Source organism: Apodemus sylvaticus, chromosome X (genome assembly GCF_947179515.1).
Source record: "Apodemus sylvaticus chromosome X, mApoSyl1.1, whole genome shotgun sequence".
NCBI lineage: Eukaryota > Metazoa > Chordata > Mammalia > Rodentia > Muridae > Apodemus > Apodemus sylvaticus.
Window position 1 is genome coordinate 13,210,490 of NC_067495.1, and position 27,419 is coordinate 13,237,908.

A 27,419-nucleotide genomic window follows, 5' to 3' on the forward strand; every position below is an offset into this window, starting at 1 on the left:
CTCTTGGCCAGAGTTTCTTCCTTTAACTGGATATTCTGTATATGCTTCCTTGGTTAGACAGAGACTTCTTTTTTGAAAATGTTCTGATGACTCAGTTTTTAAACATTTATTTACTTTGCATCCCAATATCAGCCCCCTTTCCAGTATCTCCTCACACAGATCCTCCCCCCATTCCCTCTTCCTGTTCTCCTCTGAGAAAGGGGACCCCCCCTTTTTATCCCCCCACCCTCTCTGGCACATCAAGTCTCTGCAGGACTAGGTGCATCCTCTCCCACTGAGGCCAGACAAGGCAGCCCAGTTAGGGGAGTGGGATCCGCAAGCAGGCAACAGAGTCAGGGTCAGCCTTGGCTCCAGTTGTTGGGGGACCTGCATGAAGACCAAGCTGTATAAACACTGAGACCAATTTAGTGTCTTCATGCCCTAGGTTTAGTAGACATCCAAAGTGTCTCTGGCTCCATCCAACCTTCTTTGCATACGGCATTCTATAGTGCTATAAATGTAATGTCCTTAGCTTATATATAGTACCTTCCTGCCACTGTGTAAGTTCTTCTTGTCCATGGTGCAAAATCTTGCTGTCCAGGATTTGCCTGTCACCCACAATCTCCATCAGTTTCCCTCGATAGGCATTGCAAAATAAACATGGATTCTTCATATAACATTAACATGTTATATATGTTATAATATTTAATGTTATATGTTATAACATTAAAATAAACATATAAGATTCTAACGTGTGGGAAATAAATATTCACTAAACCTGATGTGAGGGAAAGTCACATAATCTTTTTGTTCTAGTTGTTATTGGTTTGAGATGGAATCTCATTATTTAGTTCTAACTGGCATGTTGAATAGACCAGGTTGGCCTTGAACTATCAGAGTACTGGGATTAAAGGCCTAGCAAGTTACATAATCTTAAACAAATTGCTTCCTTTATGGATGTCAGTTCTAAACTATACTAAAGCGGCCGGGCGGCTATTGATGGGGCACACCTGTAATCCCAGCACTCTGGGAGGCAGAGGCAGGCAGATTTCTGAGTTTGAGGCCAGCCTGGTCTACAGAGTGAGTTCCAGGACAGCCAGGGCTACACAGAGAAACCCTGTCTTGAAAAAACAAAAAACTATACCAAAGCAATCCCTTCATTATGTCAAGTAATTTTCAAGACCAAACTCTTCCCTCTCCCCCTCCCTCCCCCCCAAATAAAGTGCTTTCTCCCTAGTCCCCCCCCCCAGTATACAATACATATTTCACAGATACTGGTGTTTCTTTTTATTTCTAATCACGTGTATATATTTGTGTCTGGATGTGGATGTATACGTGTGAGTACAAGTACCTAGGTACTTGGAGCCCAGAAATATTTCTATAGCTGGATTTACGAGCAGTTATGAGCTACACAATGTGAGTGTTGGGAATTGAACTCAGGTCCTCTGCAAGAGTAGGATGTGCTCTTAAACATCTCTTCAGCCCAACACTGGTGTCAGTGTAGAGGTAGTAAGTGAAATATCAAGCTAGTCAACAATCAGAAAGAAGTTCTAGGTGAACTAGGACTGATATAGAACTTGTTCTAATTCCCAAAGATAGAATTTCAGAAGTGGAATTTACCTTTGTCTTTTCCTTTCTTCCCCACTCAAACAGGTTCCTTAGCTGGCCTGATAGACATCTCTGCTCACTGGATGACAGACTTAAAAGAAGGGATATGCACAGGGGGATTCTGGTTTAATCATGAGCACTGTTGCTGGAATTCTGATCATGTTACCTTCGAAGACAGAGACAAATGTCCAGAGTGGAATAGCTGGTCCCAGCTCATCATCAATACAGATCAGGTAACGTCCAGCACTGATTTCTGAACCACTGAATTTCATCCTTATATGTATTTCAGTTTTTGTACTGTACTTCTGGTAATCATGAAGTCTTCCCCTATTTTCGTTCATGGGAAAGAAAATGGGACGAGCTGTCTTTATGTCTTCTTGTGTAGTTTAAGTTCAGCTCCATTTCTATCGAGGAAGACATGTTGGGGGCATTTTCTGCTTATATTTAAAAGTTTGGTTTATTTTCAAGAAGTCTTATATTTCTTTTGCTGCTTAGCTGTTAGTACATAGTGTAGCTAAAATTGCCTTTCTCCAACAATTTCAATAGAAATGTCAGATATAGACAACAGATAAGATGTAATTTCTAACAAAACATTCTAGAATGGTTTAAAACATGTTCATCATATAGAAACACAAAGTAGTTTTTCTCTGAGCACTGAATTAGAATAATCAAAAGATCTGTTTCCTATGGAAATAAAGTCACACTGTCTCTTTTACAGTTTTATCAATATAGCCATTATTGCCTAAGCAAGTATTTTTCAACACTTAATTTTGTTTCAGCTTCTTTCCTTTCGTTCAGTTCTTTGTTATATGTTAGATCTCTGCCATTGAAAAAGCATACAAAACAACAACAACAAAAAACTTTTAGTTATCAGGTTCACCAGTAGAAATGGGTCCCCGTTGAACTCCTGCCCTATTCATCCATTCTGTTAGTGAAGTAGATATAAGACCAGAATGTGTGCTTGTACTCTGAAGATTTATCTTTCATCTGATTGCACAGAGGTAAGGGATAGAGTAAAGGTCATTAGCGGCCGAGAAAGGAAGGGGACAGAGAGTTGTGTAATGAACAGCAAACAGAGAGGAGGAAGAAATTCTACAGTTCAAACAGCAACAGTACTGTAACTGTACGTTACAACAACATGATCGATAGAGGGCTGAGCATTGGGGCCAAGGCCATGTGCCTGCTAGGTGCTAAGAGCTCTAATACTGAACCACATCCCCTTCTTATATATTTTCAAAAGAACTAGAGGGAGTTAGAAGGGTTCCATCAAAGAAATATGAAATATTTAAGTAAGTAAATATGCTAATACCCTGATTTGATCTCTATATGTTATATAAACAAGCATCAAAGTATCATACTTAACTTTAAAAAGCATACATAATCATAAGTCAACTAAAAACAAATTTTAAATTTACCATCCACCATGTCCACAGAACATTTGAGGTGGCATGTACATACATGCTCATACACACACACACACACACACACTGCAATAAAGAGTACACATGGAGTTACCCAGAGCTCCAGACACATCGGCAGCAGAGGATGGTCTGGTTAGACACCAAAGGGAGAAGAGGCCCCCCTTTTTAAATTTGATATATTCTTTATTTACATTTCAAGTGATTTTCCCTTTCCTGGATCCCCCCTCCCCGAAAGTCCCATAAGCCCTCTTCCCTCCCCCTGTTCCCCAGTCAACCCCTTCCTGCTTCCCTGTCCTGGTATTCCCCTACACTGTTGCACTGAGCCTTTCCAGAACCAGGGGCCGGGAGGAGAGGCCCTTGCTCCTGGAAAGACTTGATGACATAATGTAGAGGAATACCAGGACAGGGAAACAGGGGAGGGTTGACTGGGGAAGGGGAGATGGCTTATGGGTTTTTGGGGAAGGGGGGAACCAGGAAAGGGGACAACATTTGAAATGTAAATAAAGAATTAAAAAAAGAAAAAGATAGGAAAATAATAACGTTATCAATAAGAGAATTTATTTGCATCCACATTTAACTACTCTCTTTGGCTTGGGGAGCAGGGTTTTATATGTATGGTACTGGCTGTTTTTTTGTCCACTTGACACAATTTCAAGTCATCAGAGAAGAGGGAACCTCAATTCAGAAAATGCCTCCATAAGATCAGGCTTCAGGCAGGCCTGTAGGACATTTCTTAGTTAATGGGTAGTTGTGGGTAGTGCCATCTCTGGGATGGCGGTCTTGGGTTCTATTAAAAAGCAAGCTAAACAAACCATAAGGATCAGGCCAGTCAGCAGCACCCTCCACGGCTTCTGCATCAGCTCCTGCCTCCAGTTTTGCTCCATGTTTGAGTTCCTGTCCTAACTTCTCTCAGTGTTGAACACTGATGTGGTAGTGTAAGCCAAATGCATCCTTTCCTCCCCAACTTGCTTTGGTCATGGTGTTTCATCACAGCAGTAGTAATCCTGACTAAGACATGGATGCTTCTCAAACCGTAGTCTCGTTAAATTATAGGATGGATGAATGTTACAAAACACTGTTCTGTTTTTTTTTTTTTCCCTGAATGTTTGGGATAATTTTTAAAACTCAGTGTAAGCAATGGTTTTCAAAATATTTGTTTAGATTTATTGATTTTAGGTGTATGAGTGTTTTGTCTGCATGTGTGTAGGTGCATCACATGTGTGCCAGGTGCTCACAGAGATCAGAAGGATGCTTGGATCCTCTGGAACTGGAGTTACAGATAGATGGCTGTGAGCGATCATGTCGGTACTGGGAATCAAACCCTGGTCCTCTGTAAGAACAACAAATGTTCTTAACCACTGAGCTGTCTTTCTACCTCCATAAACAAGGGTTTAAAAAGCCGGGCAGTGGTGGCGCATGCCTGTAATCCCAGCACTCTGGGAGGCAGAGGCAGGCGGATTTCTGAGTTCAAGGCCAGCCTGGTCTACAGAGTGAGTTCCAGGACAGCCAGGGCTATACAGAGAAACCTTGTCTCGGGAAAAATAAAAACAAATCCAAAAAACAAAAAAACAAAACAAAAATAGAATATATATATATATATATATATATATATATATATATATATATATTCTTTTTGTGTACTCAAGATTGAACTCTGGGGCTTGTATATGGTAAACAAGTACTCTATAACTGATTTATATCTACTGTATTTTTAAATATTTATCATGAAATCCAGGGTTGGTTTTATACACTTGAAAAGTAGAAGCAGGAGAATCAGAAGTTCAAAGTCGTTCTTGACTACATTCTTGAGCATCCTGGGCTATATGAGACCTTGTATCAAAAACAAACAACAAACAAACAAACAAAACAAAACACTCCAAAGGGGACAAAACAAAATATCCCCACAAAACCAAACAAAAAAACATTTAAAATCTTAAAATTACATTTCTTTACTTACTTATCTATTTATTCTGTCTGTCTGTCTGTCTGTCTGTCTGTCTGTCTGTCTCAGTATGATATGTGTGGAGGTTAGAGGGCAGGTTTTGAGAATCAGTTCTCTCCTTCTACTGTGTAGTTCCTGGGGGATGAACCTGTGTTGTCAGTTTTGTTAGCCCGGAAAAAAATTTTTTTTCAGCTGGGTTTAGTGGAGTGCCTCTCAGTCAGTGGCAGGAAGATCACTGCAAATTCAAGGCCAGTTTAATCTACATATAAAGTTTCAGAACAATTAGGGGTACATAGTAAGATTGTATCTCCAGAAAACAATAACTATATGAACAAACAAGTTAGTTAATTAAATTAAAATTATTTTGAGATAGGCTCTTGATAAATTACCTAGCTGGCCTCAAATTTGTGATCTTCCTGCTTCAGCTTCCTGGGTGGCTCCATGGATTTTTATTTGTTTAAAACAAAGTCTCACTGTCTTGCCTAGTCTAGTCTAGAACGCCCAGGAGTCCTATCTTGACCTTCCAAATCTTGGGATTATTGGTTTGAGCTAGCATACTCTTCACTGTATTTAGTTGTTTGGTTTTGTTTTAAGGAAGAAATAAAATGTCTGTTTTACTTACATTCCCAAGTACTTCCACCTTCTACTCTGACATATCTATTTATGTATTAGGAAGATCTGGGCAAAAAAGTTTAAGAACTCTTACAACTTTAGGGCAAGTAAGAAGGAGAGAGGGGGAGAGAGAGAGGTGGGGAGGGAGGGGGAGGGAGAGGGAGAGGGAGAGGTGAGTTAATTTTGTCTTCTTGTGTATATGTGTAGCAGATGTGTACCTGGTGCCCATAGAGATGAGAAAACGACATTGGCTCCTCTAAACTTGGTTGTGGATGACTGAAAACTGTCTCCTGAGGGGAGTAGGAGTCAAACCCAGTCTCTCTCCATGAGTGGCAACCACTGAAGCCTTTCTCCAGCTCCAGGAAACACTTAAAAATCGATTCCTATACTTTCTGGGCACATGTGAGGGAACATGTGTGCCATGGCACTTGTATAGAGGTCAGGGGACAATTTGCAGGAGTTGCTTCTCTCCTATCACTGGAATTTGAATTCAGGTCTGCAGGCTTGACAGTAGGCATCCCTAGCCTGCAGTCAAAAATAAGTGCCAGCCACTAATTTTTAAGGCAGTTACATAATCAAAAAATGTTAACCCCTTATCTGGTCTCTCCCGATGGTTAACACTTTGCATGACAGTAGTACAGAAATATATATATAATTATTATAATGTGTATTATAATATGTTTTGATATATATATATATATATATATATATATATATATATTCCATAGAACTTATTTCCCTCTTTTTGTTGGGGTTTTGGGGTTTGTGGTGCTGAAGGTTGAGCTTGGGTCTTGAGTATGCTAGGGGAACTGTCTACCCATGACCAGGTCCTGCAGCCTGTTTCATTTCTCTAGCTATATATGCAAATAATAATCAAAAGCAGGGGGCAGAGGGGGAGGCCAAGCGATCTGTAACTATCTATGCTGATGTGAGTCGGCTCCCTTGTGCTGTCCCAGAATAACTAGCCCTTTATTATGGGTCTTTTCCAGGAGTTCCTTGTAAAGCAGAGCTTGAGATTTGCTCAAACTACAGGTTTCTTTGGCTCTTTTTATGAATGAAATCATTGCCCGGGGGGAAATAGTCTGTGATGCTTGAAGAAGTCCTCTGTTGCCAAGCCTTTGGCCTCCTGCTCTCTGCCTCTGGCCAGCTTCTGCTGCTTCCCTTTTCACTGCCTTCCCTCTTTGTTTGCGACCTTGGAGCCCACTGGCTCACCAGCTACTCTTAAAAGACAAAGAACGAATTGTGCTCTGAGGACCTAAGATCATGGAAAAGTTGTGTCAAATTCACAACTAAGAAAACCTGCAGAATCCTGATTCTCCTTGCCTAGGCCATTACATTCTTATAGTGCTTGATGTTTTGCAAAGGTGGAAGTCCATTGAGTTTTTATGCCTTGTCATCTGAAGTATAATCCATGGTGTTCAGTATTCCTTTTTGGTAAAGCATCACCCTCTGCCAGCCCTTTAATGTTAATGAATCATTCTTAGTGCTCAAAACTAAAGTTTCTAGGTATCCTACTTCATTATCATACATACATACATACACATTATACATATGTATCAAAAGTATATTCTGTCTATATGAAACTAAGTATTCCCTTTTTATTCTTTGGAGCATCATGGAATTATCAGGGTTAGATAGTTTCTGCTCATGAACTTCTTGCTGTGTCTGTGGTAGCAATTTCCCTAAGATGTAATCATTACATGTGGAATAGTTGTTAGAGGCTTAACAGTCTATAATGATGGTTACAAAGGCAGGGAGGGGTGGGAAATGGTGAGAAGGCAGCCAGAGGTATAAATTGGCAATTAGGTGGGATGAATGAGTTTAGAGAGCTAATGTACCACATGAGCACTCTAGTCAAGAACTCCAGCACTTGGGAGACAGAGACAGGTAGTGAGGTCAGGGCCAACCTGGTCTACATAGCTGGTTCCAGGACAGCTAGGGCTACACAGGGAAAACTTGTTTAGAAAAACAAAACAGAACATAACAAAAAACAACGAATACTAAACATTAAAAATGTACTGTTCATTCAGAGAAGCATAATTATGGAGGGTGACTGTAGCAATCCTTTCATTATGCATATGTGTATTAAAATATTAAGGCTGTGGGCTCAAGAGATAGTTCAGTGCAAAGAATATTTGCTGCTCTTCTAGAGGACAAAAGTTTGTTTCTTACCCACATCCAGCAGCTCGAAGCTGGCCCTACTTCCAGGACCAGGGGATCTAATGCCACATTCTGGCCTCCACTGGCACTTGCATTAGTGTGATACACATATGTATGTGCACACACCCTAGAGCTGGACACGGTAGCTTACATATACAAGTGTAGCCCTTGGGAAGTGGTAGCCGGTTATCATCAACAAGTTCAGGGGTTCCCTCAGCTATATGATGACTAACTCAGGTTACATGAGACCCAGTCTCGAGGCACCAACAAATCAGATAAATAAACAAACATGGAGGCTAGGAATATAGCTCAGTGGTCGAGCATGTATTTTAGCATGCGTGACACTCGGGGTTAAATCAAATTCAAAACTGAAACGAAATGGATTAACAGCCATTCCAGAAATGGGGGGGGGGGCTATCGTAATTCTTGTTAAAGTTGACATGGAATCATATGTATTTGACTGCAAAACTGACCAAAAAAAAAACCTCTATTAAATGTAAATTGGGACCAGTTATGGTTTCAGTGTGTAGTCTCAGTTCTTGGGAGGCAGAGACATGAGGATTGCTACAAGTTAGAGGCTAGACAAGGCTGTAGATCAAGACCCTGTATCATAAACTAACTGAGCCTCCCTTACCAAGCATTTGGCCTCCTGGTCTTTGCCTCTGGCTAGAGGAGGCAGTTGGATCTCTGTGACCTTGAGGCCAGCCTGGTTTACATAGCAAGTTCTAGGCCACTGGGTCTCAATCTGTGGGTCACGACCCTTTTAGGGGTTGAGTGACCTTTCCACAGGAGTTGCTTAAGACCATCTACATGTCCAATAGGGAAGGGTAATGGAATGTTCAAACGTGGCATGTTGAAATCGTATTTGCATTACGGTTCAAAAGAGTAGCGAAATTACTGTTATGAAGTAGCAATAGGATAATTTTATGGTGGGTGGGTGGGGTCACCACAACATGAGGAATCGTGTTAAAGGATAGCAGCATTAAGAAGGATTTGAGCAACTGTTGTATGCCAATCAGAGCTACATCGGGAGAGATTGTCTCAAAGTCAAAAGTGAATCCTGTTTGAAGGCTTTCCAGTTTTCAGTCCTCGAGAATTTCCTTTGCAGCGAGGCATGTGATTTTTCAGTACCAAGGGACCTAATCATGTTTCAGTAATTTCTCCGATGAATGGCCTACAAAGAGAGATTTCAGTAATTTACTATTGTTCTTTTCCTTTCTGGCCTGCTCTCCTGGGAAAAAGTCACCAGGAAGAGCTGCCCACCCAGCTATGTACCCTAAACTGCTGTCTGTCTTTTTGTCTTCTTCCAGGGAGCCTTTGCCTACATAGTCAATTACTTCATGTATGTCCTCTGGGCTCTCCTGTTTGCTTTCCTTGCTGTGTCTCTTGTCAAGGCATTTGCACCTTATGCCTGTGGTTCTGGGATCCCTGAGGTGAGTACAGTATGAACCTTTTTTTTTTTTTTTTTTTTTTTTTTGCCGAGATCTGTGTATTCTTGCATATACTATAGCTTGGTTACTGTTAATCAGGGTCAGAGTCTGAGGCTATTTACAGTCCATCTAAATTTCCTTTTAAGTCTCCCGTCAGCCTGGGTCACAGAATTGGGGCTAGAAGAGGAAAGAAGGGTAGGAATAGGTAGGAATCCCATACCTACCTATTTGGGCCTTAGATTGGTTTACTGGAGCAACTACAATTTTAGTTCCTGTCTGCTCTCTGACTAACTCATAGTTCTTTGGCACATACTCCAGGCTATATCTACTTCTCAGGATGTTTCGTGAACATCAACCTTATCCTCAGAACATTTTATAACCAGAGGAAGTACCTGTTCTCCTCAGCTGTGCTTGCTTCTTCAGCTATGCCTTACATTAGACTCCGCCTTACAATAGACTTCAGCTGCGCACATCTCTTTACTCTCCCCCAAATCCCTGAAAGTTCACATTTGTCCCACACTGACATCCCTCTTGGAACAAGTACTTATATGTCACTTGCTAAGGAGTGATAATTCTTGTGAGGGGTGTAGATTTGAACTGTTTCGCTTTGTTTATTTACATAGTCTGTTTCCAATCTCTCTGTGTTTGGCCTGCAGATCAAAACTATCCTGAGTGGTTTCATTATCAGGGGTTATTTGGGTAAGTGGACCCTTGTCATCAAAACTATCACTTTGGTGCTGGCGGTGTCATCTGGCTTGAGCCTGGGCAAAGAGGGCCCCCTAGTGCACGTGGCTTGCTGCTGTGGGAACATCCTGTGCCACTGCTTCAACAAATACAGGAAGAATGAAGCCAAGCGCAGAGAGGTAAGGGCACGTGACCCTAATAGCCACCCCACCCCCTGCCCCATGCTCACCAACCCCCTCAGGAGCAGAAGCACTGTGCTCTCACAGATAAGAATTTGGGAATTTCACTTGGATAAATTCAAATAGCTTTTGGTTCAGCAAGGTCAGTACTGGGAGTCCATCTTGTAAGCCATCTTAGCAAGTGTATATCCACAGGTGCCTAGGGATACTCAAATAAACCTATTAATATTGAAAAAGTTTGAAATTAGCAAAAGGTCATTAGACGGGGGGCTTGATTAAAAAACGTGTTCTGCTCATAGGAAACTATGCCACTATTTAAAATAATGAAATGGCCCTAAGTATGTTGACATGGACTCTGACAACAGACAGCAGAAACTAAAGCTAGTTTGTGCGATACTTTGAGTAATTTTTAAAAATGTATTTCTATGCACTCAAGAAGAACATGAGGCTGGGGCGATGTCTTAGTCAATAAAGCACTTACCTGGCAAACATGGGGGCCTAAAACCCATTTTTTTAAAACAAGATTTATTTTATTTTATGTATGTGAGTATACTGTCACTGTCATCTTCAGACACACCAGAAGAGGGCATCAGATCTCATTACAGATGGTTGTGAGCCATGATGTGGTTGCTGGGACTCGAACTCAGGACCTCTGGAAGAGCAGTCAGTGCTCTTAACCACTGACCCATCCCTCCAGCCCCCGAGCCCATTTTTTAAAAAGTGGTACATACTTCTAATCCCAGAACTAGGGAGATAGAGACAGGCAAAACTCTGGGGCTCACTGGCCAGCCAGTTTTGTCTGCCTGGCAGGTACCAGGCCAATGAGAGACAGTTTCTCAAAAAAACCAAGTGGCTGGTGCCTGATGCAGGTTGACTTCTGGCCTGCCCTTGCACATACATGTGCCTAAACTCACATGTGCATACCAGTATGCATGAAGATGAACATATGTAAAGCTCCCAAATATCTGGAAATGAGTTTGTTTTAAACTATGAAAAGCATGTACTTATGGTGCATGGGAAAATAAGACAGAAGGGAAGAAGAAGGGAGGACTTGAACTGTTTATTGTATTTATATGTGGTAACTTCTTTTTTAAAAAGTTACATAAAATGATAGACTTGGAGGAACTTGCTGTGGATAGAAGAGTAAATATAAATAGCACATTTCAAATGACAGAGTTTTCTTGATTTAGTTTCTCCCTCTGTTAGACCTCTCTCTGCCTGTCTCTTGCTGCAGCTCAGCTGAACTGTTTCCACTGTAGTATCTCTGTGCCTGTGCTCAAATCAGCCAGGTGTTAATGTGTACTATTTTGAGGAGGAAGAATATTCTAAAAAGAAAATGTCCCAAGTCATTGGTTACTTTTATTGTGCAATAATTAAGGACCTAAGGAAGCAGTGGTTCTTGCTTTATTTTCCTTGAAGGGTCCAAAAAAAAAATCACAGATGGAATAGGTCAGGATGATTTTATTAAAAAAGGAGCTCTTGTAAAACTGGAACCCAGCAATTTCTGCTGAAGGGGAATAAAACCACGAAAAGATTAACCACAGGCTCTGGAAACTGAAAGGCTGGAGTTTTAAGTATGGACCATTAAGTAGGGAAGTTCCTGAAACAGTCAGAAAGGAGAGGAAAGCAAGCAGGAGTGGCAGAGGGACACAGAAGCTATGTGAAATTAAACAAGCTATTAAACAAGTGAAATCATGAAAAGAACACCATTCTAAGGGGCAGGAACGGTGCTGGTTGCTGCTGCTTTACAGGGATCCAGTTGAGCCTGAAACTAGATTCCTTATAAAAGCTGAAGTGCTTTTCTGAAACTTGCCAGACATCTGGCAACATCCAAACATCTGGATCTTCAGTCTATTTTCCCTAACACAGATATATCCCTAATGCTTTTTCCCTGCTGTGCTGGGGTCTAAACCCAGGGCCTTGTGCAAGTTATCTCATCTTGTGGTTCTCAATAGTAGCACAACCTGTTCATGAGCAGCGGCCTTATCACAGTGAGCAGACCGGTGGAAATAAAGCAGACTTGAGCTGGAAGGGGGTGCAGAGATTCCACTCACTAATCTAGAACTCAAGAGCCCTCTTCCTCCCACCCCTCTCCGATTTCATCCTAAACAGATCCAGGAGAATCTCCTTTTACAAGTTGAGTTTTGGCTTCCCTGTCCTTCTCAAATGAGTCTTTTTGAGCTGTGACTTTTCAAAGCTCTCACTTTTTGGAAGGTTAGGACTGCAGCTTTCCCTCCTTGCCCTCATTAATTTCCCTACTGGTTCTGCCAGTCCCAGAGAAACCAGGACTGGAAAGCCAGAAAACCATTTATTTTTGTCAAGAAATATTTTATTCTTCTTCGAAATTCTTAATTTTGCTCAGTTTTATCTTTAACATATGCCTTAAAATCATCTCTCTCCACAGCTACTGGTATTGAAGGAAATGACTTGTTCCTATTACTTCTAGTTGGTTTACATCTCTAGTGTGAGTCCTGCACATTTCCCATGGCCACACTTCCACACACAGGGCAATCCTCTGTAAACACCACTTGTGCCCGCCCCATCCCCTTTTGTCTTATCTTTCCTGCTGATTCTTTATTCCCTTCATTACAGGGGTCGGCAATTCTAAACTGTAAATACTTTGATGTCATTAGAGCCTTCTATAATATCTCATCAAAATGTTTCCTAAACTGGCCTTGGGAGAAAGCCCACAAGGCCTCAGCCCTACACAAAGACCTGCATACAGCTCAGGACTTCTGAGAAGTGGGAGAAGTGGTCTTTCCCAAGGCTGAGCCCAGCAATGGCTTACTAAGTACCAAGCAGTCAGCTCTGAAAACATACATACATACAATAGCATTATACAGACGGAGTAGGTGCGACTTAGAAATGCCTATGTATATCATAGATGTATGTGCATGTAGTAAGAATTAGTTTTTTTTAAAAAAGCCATAAATTTGAAGGAGAGCAAGGAGGAATATATTGGAGTTTTTGGAGAGAGGAAAGGGAAGGGGAAATGATATAATTATAATTTCAAAAAAATAAAATAAACCAGACAGTGTGCTAATGAAACAGCCCAGCAAAGTACTGTATCTTGGTCTGCAAACACAAGTTCAGTTACTGCACAAGGAAGGTTGTCAGTGGGCGTCAATTTAGAATTAAACACATGCCTTGATCACAAAGTAAAGGTTAAATTTTTTTGTTTAAACACATGAACCATGTGTATTGTCACCATCTAACATATAGTATTTGCCCTCCAGGTACACTTTTTATGCTATAGGTCATATACACTTTGTGGTTTTGCACCTTTTAAGATTTTTTTATTAAAATATGAGTCTACCCCTTCCCCTCTCTCCTTTCCTCTCTCTGCCCTCATCCATCTGCTCCACTCACTCCTTCCCAAATTAATGGTGTCTTTCTCCTTTGATTACTGTTCCCACACACATTTCAATATAGCCTGTTGAGTTCAATTAGTGTTGCTTGTGTGAAAGTGGTTAGCCATGCAAGTTTGATTTTTTTTAATTCTTTGTGCCTATGAATATTCCTTCTGAAGCATGATTGGATGTAAGGAAGTCATATTACTCCATTGCTTATCTTATATTTTGCATTGTAGGTCTTATCTGCTGCAGCAGCTGCTGGCGTTTCGGTAGCCTTTGGGGCCCCTATCGGTGGAGTATTATTCAGCCTGGAAGAGGTAAATGACTTCTGTCTGTAGAGCATGTATATGCCTTTATATTAGAAATCTTGGTCAGTATCTATATATGTTGCAGTACCTGGGTCTTCTGCCGAACTTGGTCTTTTGGGATGTAATTTCCAGAAATTTCTGGAAAGTTTTCAATCTTGACTATAATGTCAGCAGCCGCAGCATTTCACTTGAAACCATTTTGGCATAGTGACTATGTTTGCTTTCTCACCTTCTGTCTTGTAGGTCAGCTACTACTTTCCCCTCAAAACACTATGGCGTTCTTTCTTCGCTGCTCTGGTGGCAGCGTTCACACTCCGCTCCATCAATCCATTTGGAAACAGCCGCTTAGTTCTGTTTTACGTGGAGTTCCACACCCCATGGCATCTTTTTGAGCTTGTGCCATTCATTGTGCTAGGCATATTCGGTGGCCTTTGGGGAGCTCTGTTTATCCGCACAAACATTGCCTGGTGTCGGAAGCGTAAAACCACACAGTTGGGCAAATATCCTGTGGTCGAGGTACTCATTGTGACAGCCATCACTGCCATCTTGGCTTTCCCCAATGAATATACCCGGATGAGCACAAGCGAGCTCATTTCTGAGCTGTTTAATGACTGTGGCCTCCTGGACTCGTCCAAGCTCTGTGATTATGAGAACCACTTCAACACAAGCAAAGGCGGCGAGCTGCCCGACAGACCTGCTGGTGGGGGAGTCTACAGCGCCATGTGGCAGCTGGCTTTGACACTCATCCTGAAAATCGTCATTACTATATTCACCTTTGGCATGAAGGTGAGACAGTCTTTTGGTGAATTCTGTGTGAATGTCCTGTATGGATGTGGGCTTTGGAGGGCAAAGCCAAAGCATCCTACAATCCTGATAGCTCGTGTGGTGTCAGATTTCCCCAGAAGCCCCTTTATCTCCAAATGTTCTCATTTGGATAAATGTGGACAGTGATAAGTTTGTCTCAGCTCCTTGATACCTTTATTTTTTTTCAGGTTATTATTTTTAATTTGATAACCCATGATTCATTTTGTTTAACTTTAGTGACAGCCTGCAGTCCCAATAAGTGCCCTCAGTTAGGAAATACAAGCAAGAAATCAAGGCCCAGGAGTCATTACTTATAGCATGGACTCATCTCATTTATCTTCCTGGGTTACTACCAAAGTGTGAGCCATACCATCCCTATTACATAAACTAACAATAGCAACCCTAAAACAATAGCTCAGGCTGAAACACATGTTACACCATTGGATTAAAGCTCCCTGGACCTCTTATTCAACCAGACCAAGGACAGCAAGAACCTTTGTTCTATATTCTAAACATAAGGCTTCCCCAAGCAAAATTTCTAGCAAGGAGGTTAATATAACTATCAGTAAAGTGCTTGTCTCATAAACATGAGCATCTGAGTTCAATGTATAGAACCCCTGTGAGATATCTAGACCCTGTAGAGCATTTTTTTTTGCTTTTATTTTTATTTTTTTTAATTTTTTTATTCGATATAATTTATTTACATTTCAAATGATTTCCCTTTTTCTAGCCCCCCCCCACTCCCCAAAAGTCCCATAAACCCCCTTCTCTTCCCCTGTCCTCCCTCCCACCCCTTCCCACTTCCCCGTTCTGGTTTTGCCGAATACTGCTTCACTGAGTCTTTCCAGAACCTTTATTTAAGTCAAATGCTCACCTTTGAGTTTTTAAAAGGAACAATTTTTCCTTTTCTATGTAAAAACATTTTTCCCCACAAAAATGGTAGTGGGGTATTCCTTTTAGATCATTTTCTATCAAAATACATTGCCTGACTAACCCACTGTTAGCCTGAACTCCATGAGGAGTTCTACCATCTTAACCACATTTTAGGTTTTAGCAATTCTTGAAAGTTCAACCCAACATGGCTCAGTGAATTTTTTACAGTTAATATCAGTGCTTACTTGTTAACCCACAGATTCCACTTCGCATGTTAATATTAAAGTATTTAAACTATCAAAATCTATAACACTGACCAGTGAAATGGTTCTGCAGCAACGGTTCTAGCCACCAAGCCTGTAGATTTAAGTTCATTTCTCAAAGCCCACATGGTAAAAGGCAAGAACTAACTTCTGAAAGTTGTTTTCTGACCTCCACACAAACATACCCCCTACACACACACACACACACACACACACACACACACACACACACACACACACGCGTGCACACACACACACACACACACTCACACTCACATACCACAAGAAGTATAAATGCCAATCTAAGCACATTTTCACATGGAGAAGATACAGAAGTTGATCACATACATGTAGAGAAGTAGTTATCCCAGGAGTAGGTCTAGTGTTCTATAGCAAAGAAAAGTGACAATATACAATTGATTGCATATTTAAGAAATGGGGAGAGGATTTTAAATGTTCCTAAGACAAAGATATAATATTTATGTGACAGATATGGTAATTATCCTGATTCAATCATTGCATGTTGTATCCGAATAACGAATTATTATTATGTACTTAAGAAACATGTGCAATCATTATGTCTTGCTTCAAACCAGATCTTTACCTTTAATACTTGTTTTAATATCCATGTTTTAGAGGAAATGAAAATAGAAAATCAGTTAAAGTTGCTTCCTCCATGCTAGGTTTTGCTTCTCCTTTGTTCCCTCTCTTCAGCACCCTACTACCAAACCACCCGCTATCTTCTCCATGGAAAGATGTGAGCCAGGGGTAGAAAAAAAATGGAAAAATGTCTGGATACTTCTTGGGTTAATTTCAACGTTGTTGTTCCACTGTTTTGTTTAAAGGGAATCTACAGATCCTCAGATAGAACCACACTTACTTGCATTCCAATGTCATGTGCACACTAAGAGCCATAAGCCGTTCTGATCGTGTTTATATCATTTCCTTCCTTTAATAGTAATAATTCCTAGAAGCCAAGAAACAAAACAGGAAGGCAGATTTTTGGGTTAAGCATGTAGCTAAAGCCATTATCTCATTTTAAAATTTTGTTGAATTTTCTGTAGTGTTGTTAGAGGGTGGATGGAAACTTTTCTGGTGCCATCTTTGTGTCATAAGTATTTTATGAAAATATCAGCGTTAATATTCACTAACTCTTGACTTTAGGTAAAGGACTTAACCTCTCTAAGCCATGGGGGTCTGTCATTGGGGAATAATAATGTCTAATTCCTGGGGTTATTATAGAACATCTATAAAATCTTATAGTAGACCATCCAGCATAGAACACAATAGTCAACAAAGAGTAGTTTGTTGCTGATAAAAATTCAGAATTGGGGGAAATGTCTGCATATATGAGAAATTCCATCTATTTTCCTTTTTCTTTGGGAAAGGCCTAATTTCTGCCTCCAGTTTTGTGTTGGTCTGGAGAGTTCAGGCTCTTGCCTGATGGACCCCGAATCAGGGTAAGCTTCTTCGAAGTCACCCTTGCCTGCACGTCCCAGAGAACCTCTAGTCCCTGTAGTATCATACAAGTCTTTGCAGCCACTTGGTAGCATAGTGCATAGTTAAAGTGTCGTTGGCCTGTTTGCTTCGCAGAGGGTCAGTCCTCTACCCTACCATATGCCAAGAACTGCATTGTTTCTCACTAACCACTTTGTGCTTTCTCTTTGCAGATTCCTTCTGGTCTCTTTATCCCCAGCATGGCCGTTGGTGCTATAGCTGGCCGTCTTTTAGGAGTAGGAATGGAGCAACTGGCTTATTACCACCATGACTGGGGCATCTTCAATAGCTGGTGTAGTCAGGGAGCCGATTGCATCACCCCTGGCCTTTACGCCATGGTTGGGGCTGCCGCCTGCTTAGGTGAGTAGTGTTTGCTTCAAAGAGGTCACCCCGCCAGCAACATACAAATGAAGAGTACTAAGAAACACAGTGGACTGCAGTGAGATTTTTTTTGGCACGATTATTCATTTCTTCTTCGTTTACTATTTCTCATACACTTTAACAAAGGGAATTTTAATCTCTTATATAGAAGTCATCAGAAATCTAGACAGAGATAGCTGCATAAGAATGTGTATCACAGTATTATTTATAGGAACAAAAATTAGGCAGGTGTGGCAGATGCTTGTAATTAGTCCTTGGAAGGCTAAGCCAAGAGGATCTCAAGTGCCACGCCAGCCTAACCTACATTAGTAAGGCCTTGTCTGTATACCAACCCAGCCCCCGTGCCCACCAATGAACACCAACTTAAATTTGAACATTAAGGAACTTGTGCAATAAGTTATGCTCCATCCATACATTCCATTATACAGCCCTTAAACATCATTCTGTTCTGTTTAACATATATTTGTGTGTGATGCTAAGGATTGAAGCCAAGCTATGCTACTTGCTAGGCAAGCTCTGTACCAATGAGAATACTATATTCTAAGCCTTATTTTCCTTTTTTTATTTTAAGATAGCATCTCATTAAGTTCTTCCAGCACACACATGTGGCCCTTTTTGCTCCTACCACTTGAGTAACTAGCATTGAAGACCTGCACCACAGGCTGCTGATATGTTTAGCATCTTCCAGTGTGATGCTGAATTTTCTTTCCTACATTTATTTTATGGTGGGAAGGGCTAATCCTGCCCCTGGGAGGGCAATCTTTTTTTGTTACTTTAATTTTAAATTGGTAATAATGTTGACTATTCCAAACATACATAAAGAGAAACACATATGGTAAGGAACTAAACATAATATGAGCTCACATATGTAAAAATACGTGTTTTTATATTGGAAAAAAACTTGAAAATTGTATTCTGCTTATTGACAGCTACATTTTTATAATGAGCATGTGCAATTAGGGAAAATGAGCAATGGGGTTTTTGTTGTTTTCTTTTGTTTTTTACCTAGAAGGCTGCTTTGACTTTGTTAATTTTGAGAAATCGAAGTCATGTCTACTGGAGGGCCTTGCTTCAATGCAATCTGGAATCTGTACAACTGTTGCTGACCTCCTGTCCTAGCATGTTTCCTATGTCTGTTTTCTTTGTAGGTGGGGTGACTCGGATGACTGTTTCTCTCGTTGTTATAATGTTTGAACTGACTGGTGGCCTGGAATATATTGTGCCTCTGATGGCTGCAGCCATGACAAGCAAGTGGGTGGCAGATGCTCTTGGGCGAGAGGGCATTTATGATGCCCACATCCGTCTCAATGGATACCCCTTCCTTGAAGCCAAAGAAGAATTTGCTCATAAGACTCTGGCAATGGATGTGATGAAGCCCCGGAGAAATGACCCCCTGCTGACCGTCCTTACTCAGGACAGCATGACTGTAGAAGATGTGGAGACCATAATCAGTGAAACCACCTATAGTGGCTTTCCGGTGGTCGTGTCCCGAGAGTCACAAAGACTTGTAGGCTTTGTTCTTCGAAGAGATCTCATTATTTCCATTGGTAAGGGTTTTAGGAAAGGGATAAAGGAACCTGATAACTACCTGGGCATGAAATCGGGGAGACAGAAGGAAGAGAGAGAGGTCCAGTTAAAGGACAGAATGGAGAATGAGCGCTTCAATTTTCAACTATTCGTTTTCTTCTCTTTACACAGAAAATGCCCGGAAGAAACAGGACGGGGTTGTGAGCACTTCCATCATTTATTTCACGGAGCACTCGCCTCCAATGCCTCCATACACCCCACCTACCCTGAAGCTTCGGAACATCCTGGATCTCAGCCCCTTCACTGTGACAGACCTTACGCCAATGGAGATCGTAGTGGATATCTTCCGCAAGCTGGGACTGCGCCAGTGCCTGGTCACACACAATGGGTGAGCACCCTTGAATAAAGATAGATTGGAACGTGGGAGAAAACTGAATAGAGAGGTAAAGGGGAGAACCCGCTCCCCCCCCCAAGTAAACAAAGAATTTTAAGGCCTTTTTGAAGCCTCAAGAAGGAGGTAGATGTGATCAATGGCCTTCAGGAAAGAGAATATGTTCTAGGGGTACAAACTATTAGTTGCATATTATTAGGAACTCAGATTCTCTACTAAGAACGGAACTGTGCTCTTGTGCACAGGCATCACTAAAATTGTAATGGTGTCTGAGATGTACAGTGGCCCCTCCAGCCCTTGAGAAATGCCTTCCAAGATCACCACTGGAAACCGGAAACTGTAGCTAGTACTAACCTTCATATATAATGTGTTTTCACTGTATGTTCACACAACTTAATTTTTAAGTCAGTCAGTAAAAAAAAAAACCCAATAAATATAAGGTAGAACAATTAAAGAACTGTTATACGAGTTTTAGAAATGCAGAGTTCCTCTTCTTCTTAAAATAGCTTATTGTATTGTACTGTGGGTTCAGACTATGGTTGATCTTGAGTAACCAAAGCCATGGTTTCAGGAGACTATCGATCAGGATGGTGGCACATAGCTGTAATCTCAGTACTTGGATAGTAGAAACAGCAGAATCACAAGTCTTTGAACTTTCAAGACCAAGACCTGGAATACGTGCTTTCTAGCAAAGAAGCCCTGCTCTTATTATTGGGAAAGGGTACAGAGTGAAGAGAGTGTTGGGAAGTTTTCTTGTTTTTAACACTTTATGTTAACAACTCTTTAAGAACTTCTCCTGCTCCTAAACTTTGGAGATTGCATAGTAAATACTTTATAAGAGCGAAGTCAGAAGAATTTCTCTAATAGGTGTATGTTCAGCATTTACTGAAACCCTAAGTCGTGTAAGAGGGTAGACACTCCATGAGATTCTGGGGAGACACGAAAGTGAATAAGCCTTTCTCTGTCCTTGAGGACTATTCATGGTTACAGGGAAGGCAGGAATACACAAATATTCATAGGACAAAAGTCAAAAGAATAAAGGCCATAGATGATCTTGCAGAGAGCATACCATTGCTGGGGACAGGGCAGAGTCTCAGATGGCTCATAGAACCAGGGATGTTTAGGGTTGGGGGAGCATTTGAACAGGACTGTAGTAAGTAGGCACCATTCACAGGTTTAGAGAGTGATATTTAAATCAGAGGAAAACGTGGGCCCTGAGACCTAGATGTAGAAGTATTGATGTATTTAGCGACATGTGTATTGCTCCTTTAGTCTGGGGTAAATATACATCCTGCTGTTAGCTCATTGTTCTCCAAGAACAGATGGTGTTGACAAAGGCAAAGTTGAGAAGGATTAAGGGAGGACCAACATCACCTTTAATTAAGAGCACAATTTTCACCATACATTTACTTTGGTTTTCTTTTATGTGTTTGTCTTTCAGGCGCTTACTTGGAATCATTACCAAAAAGGATGTGTTAAAGCATATAGCACAGATGGCGAACCAAGACCCTGATTCCATTCTCTTCAACTAGAATCAGGGGGTTGTTTGGATATAAAACAAGGACATTGCGGACCATGGATATATTTTATTAACTGGGTACCCAAAACACATTTCCCATATTTGGATGGTGAAGTCATATTAGTGTGTTGTCTGTTTCCTACAAGTTAATCAGTTGCACTACATAATTTCTGGAAAGTAATCTCTTTAGGAGAAAATACAGTTAGGCTTCTGTGATACTGCATTAGGAAGGGTTCACGAAAGAGTAAACAAGATGGCTGTGGTTTAATTATGTTTGTTCTTTAAAATATTTTTTTTTAATTTAAAAATAATCGTTAGCCAATATGCAATCACTGAAAACTATGCAAGAAAAATTCCAACTATTCTGACAAATAGCCTGCAGGAAACTCATGGTAAAACTCATGTGTTGGAGGGCGACTCTAACTGTCATTGATGGGAGATGAAGTATGAACTAAGGGGCTTTGCCTTTCAAGCCACGGAAAGGGAAGCCAGAAGGAAATAGCAATGGCATTTTCTAGACTGTGAAAATTCACTTAAATTCTTATTCCTGTTACAGTATTTAGCATTATTAGTTTGTTACGTTTACCTTCTCATCAGAAGACAGTGCTGCTTCGGTTAATCTCCTCCAAGTGAAGTAGAGGGGTTGACCTTGTGGGCCTGCTTGTCTTGGTCTATTGAAGTGCACACAGTTCATACAGAGCTTTCTCCTTGGCTGAAGGAAGGCTAATTTTCCAAATGGCAGTGCTAGCTAGTAGACAAGGACTCTGTTAGAAATCTGTTAGTAGCTAGGAATCATTTATTCTGGTTTTCTTGAAATGAAGATAAGTTCTGAGCAAAAGTCATTGGCTAGGAATGTCACGTCTTGTGAAGTCCTAACCCAATCTCATACCCAGATGCCACCTCCACGATGATGGTACTTCAGGCTTCTGGAATAAGAGCAGTACCTGGAACTTAGTCTAGGCTGAATACTGGTAAAGTGGGGGAAGATTCAGAGCTCCGTTAGCATCCTGGTGCATTTCTTTGAAAGGATCACCAGTACTAAAATAACTGGACGCCTGTGCTCCTCCCAGTGTGGAATGCGTACAACAGGCCATTGTTCCTGTGAGCACGGAGCAGGCTGGAGATTACTTCCACTTGTATGGAAGGAACTGGAACGGGATAGGCAACTGCAGTTACCTTGAGGTGCCATCCTTAGAAATCTAACTAAAATGCAGAGCCATCCTAAAACCTAGGTGTAGGGATAAGGCCTGATGACACCAAAGGTGCTTGTACCCAGTTAAAAAAAAAAGGTGCCTGTCTCAATTTCCTACCACATCTGTGGCAGTTTAAAAAAAAAAATCACATTATAGAAACACCTGGTGGAATTCACGAGCCACCGCCAGCATTCCAACCACTCTTTTTCATTTCCTATCATTTTATCCATGTGCAATGACTCTCCCTCCATTCTGTTTGCCTCTCTTCTCAGCATGGAATCCTCTTTAGGATGGAGCAGTCAGCTTAGTTAATCATTCCTAAGAATAACAGAAAATACCTACTAGGGTTAGTTAAATTGTAAGCCAAGGCTCAGCAGTCTCCCAGCACTTGGACTAGAGGTGACACACACACAGCCTTTTTGTTTGCCATGTGGTCCCACTTGTTACTGCCATACCTCCCTCAGTTTCCCTCTCAAATGCCCATGGCAGGAGGACTGTGTCATCAGGTGAGAGTTCAGCCTTGTTTATCTTACAAGCCTGTTCCTAATATCTCCTGCTATCTTTCTAGTACAGGATCAGCAGCCCTTGGCACATTCCTGTGAAGAACCCCCACTCCTCCCAAACAACTCAGTGTACCTCATTTTAAAAGGTGTTGATCCCCAAGTCAAGGACCGGTTTGTTTTTTTTTTAAACCCCAGTTTTTTATCATTCCCAAATCAGAAAGTCTTTATTATTCAGGGCTGAGTAGCCAAGACATATTTTGATTTTTTTATCTTTCCTATATCAAGGTAGCCACCAGAGTTTCTCCATTTAAGTATATTCCTCTGGCGTGTTAATGAAAAAGAATGCTTCGGGGTACATGGTATCATCATCATGGCTCCGTGACTTTATGTCTTGTCTCTTCCGTGCCACTGCATGGCCACCTAGTGTATTATGTGGAGATGAAAGTTCTTGTCTGTATTTCAGGTTCAGTCAGTACCTTTCTTTCGTGATGCTGCCTCACTAGGGTTTGTAAAGCAGGAAGCATTACTGTGTCTGGTATTGGATGGCAAGGGGAGGTTTGGTCCTAGCTCAGAGAGTTGCAGTGGCATGGAGAATATCTTGGTTGCCTTTGCGTTTCCTCTAGTTCTTTTGTTTCATTGTACACAGACGAGCCAGTGTTAAGGTGCTACTTCAGAGAATAAATCTAAGAAATCAGATAACACTGTGCGAACGGATACTTTCTAGATGCTAAGCACCAATAGGCCCTTCAGATAATTTGACAATGTCCCTTTGATACCTCACTCCTTAGAAATATCATTCATTAATCTTAGTTTCTCAGGAATCCTTGTAGCTTGTAATCGAGAGATAGCTGTACTGTATGCTGTCCGTCGTCTGTCCGAGCCTATGGTTTAGCTCAAAGGTTGACAGAGTTCCAACTGGAGTATTCTTAAAGATTGCTAGAACAGCACCTGGACACACAGTGGCTCTTGTCTTGAGGAAAAGGGAACTCTTTCCTGTCATTGCCATTCCATTCCATCAGTTAGATATTCCTAAAAACAAAACAGTGACAACAACAACAACAACAAAAACAACAACAAAACAAAGCTAATAGAGGGAAGTTTGTCAGTAGCCTCAAATGACTACATACCTCAAGGGTAAAATACTGGATAATTTAAGCTTTTCAAATGAATTGAGACAAGTTTATTTTGGTACTGGAAAAGGAAATAGCCTGATGTAAGGAAAGTGTTTACAGAAGCACGCCAATAAATGCCTCAAAGAGTGTGAATTTTCCTAAGCACTATACTGGAGGAAGTCTAGCTGTGAGGGCTAGATTTATGGATCTTTTAACAGTCTTAACGGCTAAATTTTATATCTTTACACCTTCAGTGGAAAGAGCTTAATGAAGCTGAGAGAGAGATGGCCTAGTGAGCTCAATTGGAGATTAACAAACAGAGGACTGGCGAGGTGAAATAATTGCTATTAGAGATAATTTCTACTTTGATATTTGGTTAGAAATGGCCAAATTGAAACACCCTCCTCCTCTCTCTGGTTCCAGCGTCGTGGCTCAGCACAGCTGCAGAGGAGAGCTGATATAGTCCACAGAAAAGAGTGCCTCTGGTGGATTAGCTGAAATTGATGATCCTTTGAATTGGCCAGCTGGCAGAGCAAACAATTAATTTGCTGGTTTAACTGAAAAAGCAGGCCAATTGTTTTGGCACTAAAGTCTAAATCGAAAGTCTTTGCAGGAAGAGCAGGGAGGGACCTTTCTAAGGGGATCAGCTTCTGAATGTGTGGGCTCAACATTACTGTTCTAAAACCTTAATGTTTGCAACCACCTCTGGGGTGGTCTGGGTGGTGCCTGATGGTATGTAGGAAGCCATCCCGTTCCCCAGTCCATACATCTTAGCATAAGGTAGGCAAAGGGCTTCACCACATAGCCCCAAAGGGAGAGGGAAGCAAATCCAGTCCAGGATTCCCAAATGAACAAGAGCCTCAAAGCACTGTTTGGCTTAACGGCAGTCTAGCTTTATGGAGACAGTCAACCCTTGAGGAGGAAGGCATCATCTGGATGTCTAGATGATAAACACATTTGCCCATTTTTGTTTTAAGCTCCCCCTGCTATGTCCTTATTCTATATTGAAAATAGGCTGCTTTCTGCCATTGCAGCTCAGGAGCTGAGCAGGGTTGGAGATGAGTGGGCACAGCAGAGCTAGACCCGTTACTGGCCTTCCTTTGCTTCCCGATCAGCCATTTGTTGTAAGGAGAGAAGCTCTTGGGAAAATGTGTATTCACAGGTTCAAGCTACTCCCCATACATAATGCTGGCCATATTCTCTTTCCTAAGCATCTGCATCTGGGCAAAGTTCAAAAGAGATGAAGGGAAGAAAAGGAGATGTTGCCGTGATGGTGGTAGGATTTTGCCAAATCCTCCAAGAAGGATGTGATATATGGACCTTCCTTCCTTCCTTTTGTCATTCCCCCCCTCCCACCCTCCCCAATGGGGTCTATCAGGTTACCCCGTCCAGTCCAACCTTACAGTTAAAACTTCCTACCTCTAAGTTGCTACCAAAGGGTCTTTGGCCTGCGTGTGCACACATATCCAATGAATGCCCTGACTGATGTTTGGCTTCTTGAGGAGAGACTGTGTAATGGTACAAAGAGGCGAAGGGCCTCTGTCTCTTCTTTTGCTCCCCCTAACATGCGGATCCCACCTTCAGCTCTCTTCCCATTCTTATGACCATGTTGTTTGAGTATGGACTGGTGAGTAGGGACGTGATGACCCCGAGAACAGAGACCGGAAACTCCTCAGCTGATGAGAGGCCATTGGCAGTTTGCGCAGTCCACAGTAGGGGCCAAAGCCAGAAATACTTACTGGGAATGCCGAGGGCTTTAGCTATATTATATAGTAGTTCAAATGTGTGCTGGATTAAGAAGTAGTTTAGGATTTAATGAGAGAAAAATGCCATTTAGTGAAATGGAGAAGAAAACAGAACCTGTGATTTTTTTTTTTTAATCAAAGTAGTAGTGTTCAGCCTTGCCGTCATGTAGAGGGTACCTCAAAATATACGGTCCTTATCCCTCGTTCTCTTTTTTACCTTCCACTTTTCTTTCTTCTCCATTGTCCTGCCTTTTTAGTACTCAGCTTTTTATATATAAGTATTTACTTTTTTTAAACTATATATTTGGTCCTTTGGGACTGTGTGATGATTCAATTGTATTCCATTCAAGATAAGAACTATATGTTTAATATTGTATTCTCTAAAATTGTCTTTTGAAGCTATGCTGCTATCCAGGTACAGGCCAGAAAGGAATTGGGCCTGACAGCATCTTGGTCATGTCACCAGAGGGTGACTCTGATGTCATGATGACTCTTATTGATTTGACCAAGGCCAGCCTCTTGTTTATACCTCCGCCCATTCATTTCTGGCCATGGGAAATATACCAGCTATTGGGTGAGTCACTGAAGCCAGGAGGATCAGAAGGGCCAGGATCCAGCCCATGGGCACCATGTGAAGTTCTCTATAGGAAGCTCATCTGGAGGACTGGCTTCAGTCGTAGTAGCCAAAGAAAATCTGTCTGACTGGACGTTTGAATTCCTAAGAGGTGGTCAAAGTTCAGCTGAAGCTTATGCATAGATATATGTAGTTGCTTGGCATCCGGAAATGAGCTTCAACCAAAGCTAAGACAGCCCGAGTTTCCCCAGGAAGCTTGGTGCTGAGCTGTTCAGACCAGTCATTTATCAGAGGGTTGCCAATCTTTCAGCCGCGCTTTTGTAGCTTTATCTTCACCTGCTCATAGACACAGCCAGAGCTGTGGTATACTGCTCACTCTGCTCTGCCCCCTGGTCACGTATAGTGACATAGTGTAAAAAGGAAAAAAAAAAAAGATTGGGGAGTTAGGTGACCTGGTTTGTATTCCCTATGCTTCTACTAACTAGCCTCAAGATCTTAACCGCTCTGTGCCTCAGTGTTCCCATCTGCAAAATGGGGATAGTGTAAATTGCCCTACCTACCTCACAGGGTTGTTGTGAGGATAAACTGAGACAATGAATGGAAAGCACTTTGACAAGTAAGTGCTATGCAAATTGTTAAGAAATGGAAACAATCTTGTTCAAGGCAATGGAACGGACATTAGCAGAAGGGTTAAATGGGATCGTCCAGCCCTTTCTCTGTGTGGCTTAAACCTAGGTTGCCATTGCTTTATACATTGTCACTTCGCACAGATTTGTAATTATGCATGTAATAAAGCACAGCCTTATCCGACTTGAGTCGAGTCTGCTCCTGAAGACCTTGAACTTTCTCCAGTGTTGAGGTGTGGCCATCAAAACCACAGGGGTAGGGGGTGCGGCTTGGGGAATAGTTTTAAAAGCAGCCTAGGGCCTGGAGAGATGACTCAGGGGTTTAGAGCACATGTTGCTCTCGCAGAGGGCCCAGGTTCAATTCTCAGCTGCTGCATGATGGCTCCCGACCATGCGCAGCTGCAGTCTCAGGGGATCTGGTGATCTCTTCTGGCCTCCACAGGCACCAGGCACTCACGTGGTGCATATGCATACGTGGAGGCAACATAGTCAAAAAAGTAAAGAAATCTAAAATATTTTAAAGCAACTGAAAACCACCACCAGGCTCACTTCTTTAAAAATGTCTGTGAAATACTAATCATCACACTTAAATAGATTCAGTGGTTTCCGTCCCCACCCCCCCACCTCCTCCATAGACCTGATTCTGATTCTGGGGATGAAATCTAAGACCTTGCATATTCTTAGCAAAATTCCTATGGCTGAGCTGTATCCCCAGCTACAGTAGTGATTGTTACT

The 27,419-nt window shown here is 41.6% G+C and overlaps 1 protein-coding gene across 3 annotated transcripts in view; it reads left to right on the forward strand.

The window, feature by feature from the left end:
* Clcn5 (chloride voltage-gated channel 5) overlaps positions 1-26,873 on the forward strand; it is a 167,740-nt gene extending 140,867 nt beyond the window's left edge. For all 3 annotated transcript variants that reach the window (XM_052170816.1, XM_052170815.1, XM_052170817.1), the window contains 9 exons: positions 1,633-1,820; positions 9,033-9,155; positions 9,809-10,015; positions 13,605-13,685; positions 13,920-14,462; positions 17,287-17,473; positions 18,643-19,041; positions 19,193-19,409; positions 20,854-26,873. In XM_052170816.1, the coding sequence (XP_052026776.1) occupies positions 1,633-1,820; positions 9,033-9,155; positions 9,809-10,015; positions 13,605-13,685; positions 13,920-14,462; positions 17,287-17,473; positions 18,643-19,041; positions 19,193-19,409; positions 20,854-20,944 (2,036 nt within the window). In that variant the 3' untranslated portion in view covers positions 20,945-26,873. The remainder of the gene's footprint in view (positions 1-1,632; positions 1,821-9,032; positions 9,156-9,808; positions 10,016-13,604; positions 13,686-13,919; positions 14,463-17,286; positions 17,474-18,642; positions 19,042-19,192; positions 19,410-20,853) is intronic.
* Positions 26,874-27,419: the final 546 nt, after the last annotated feature.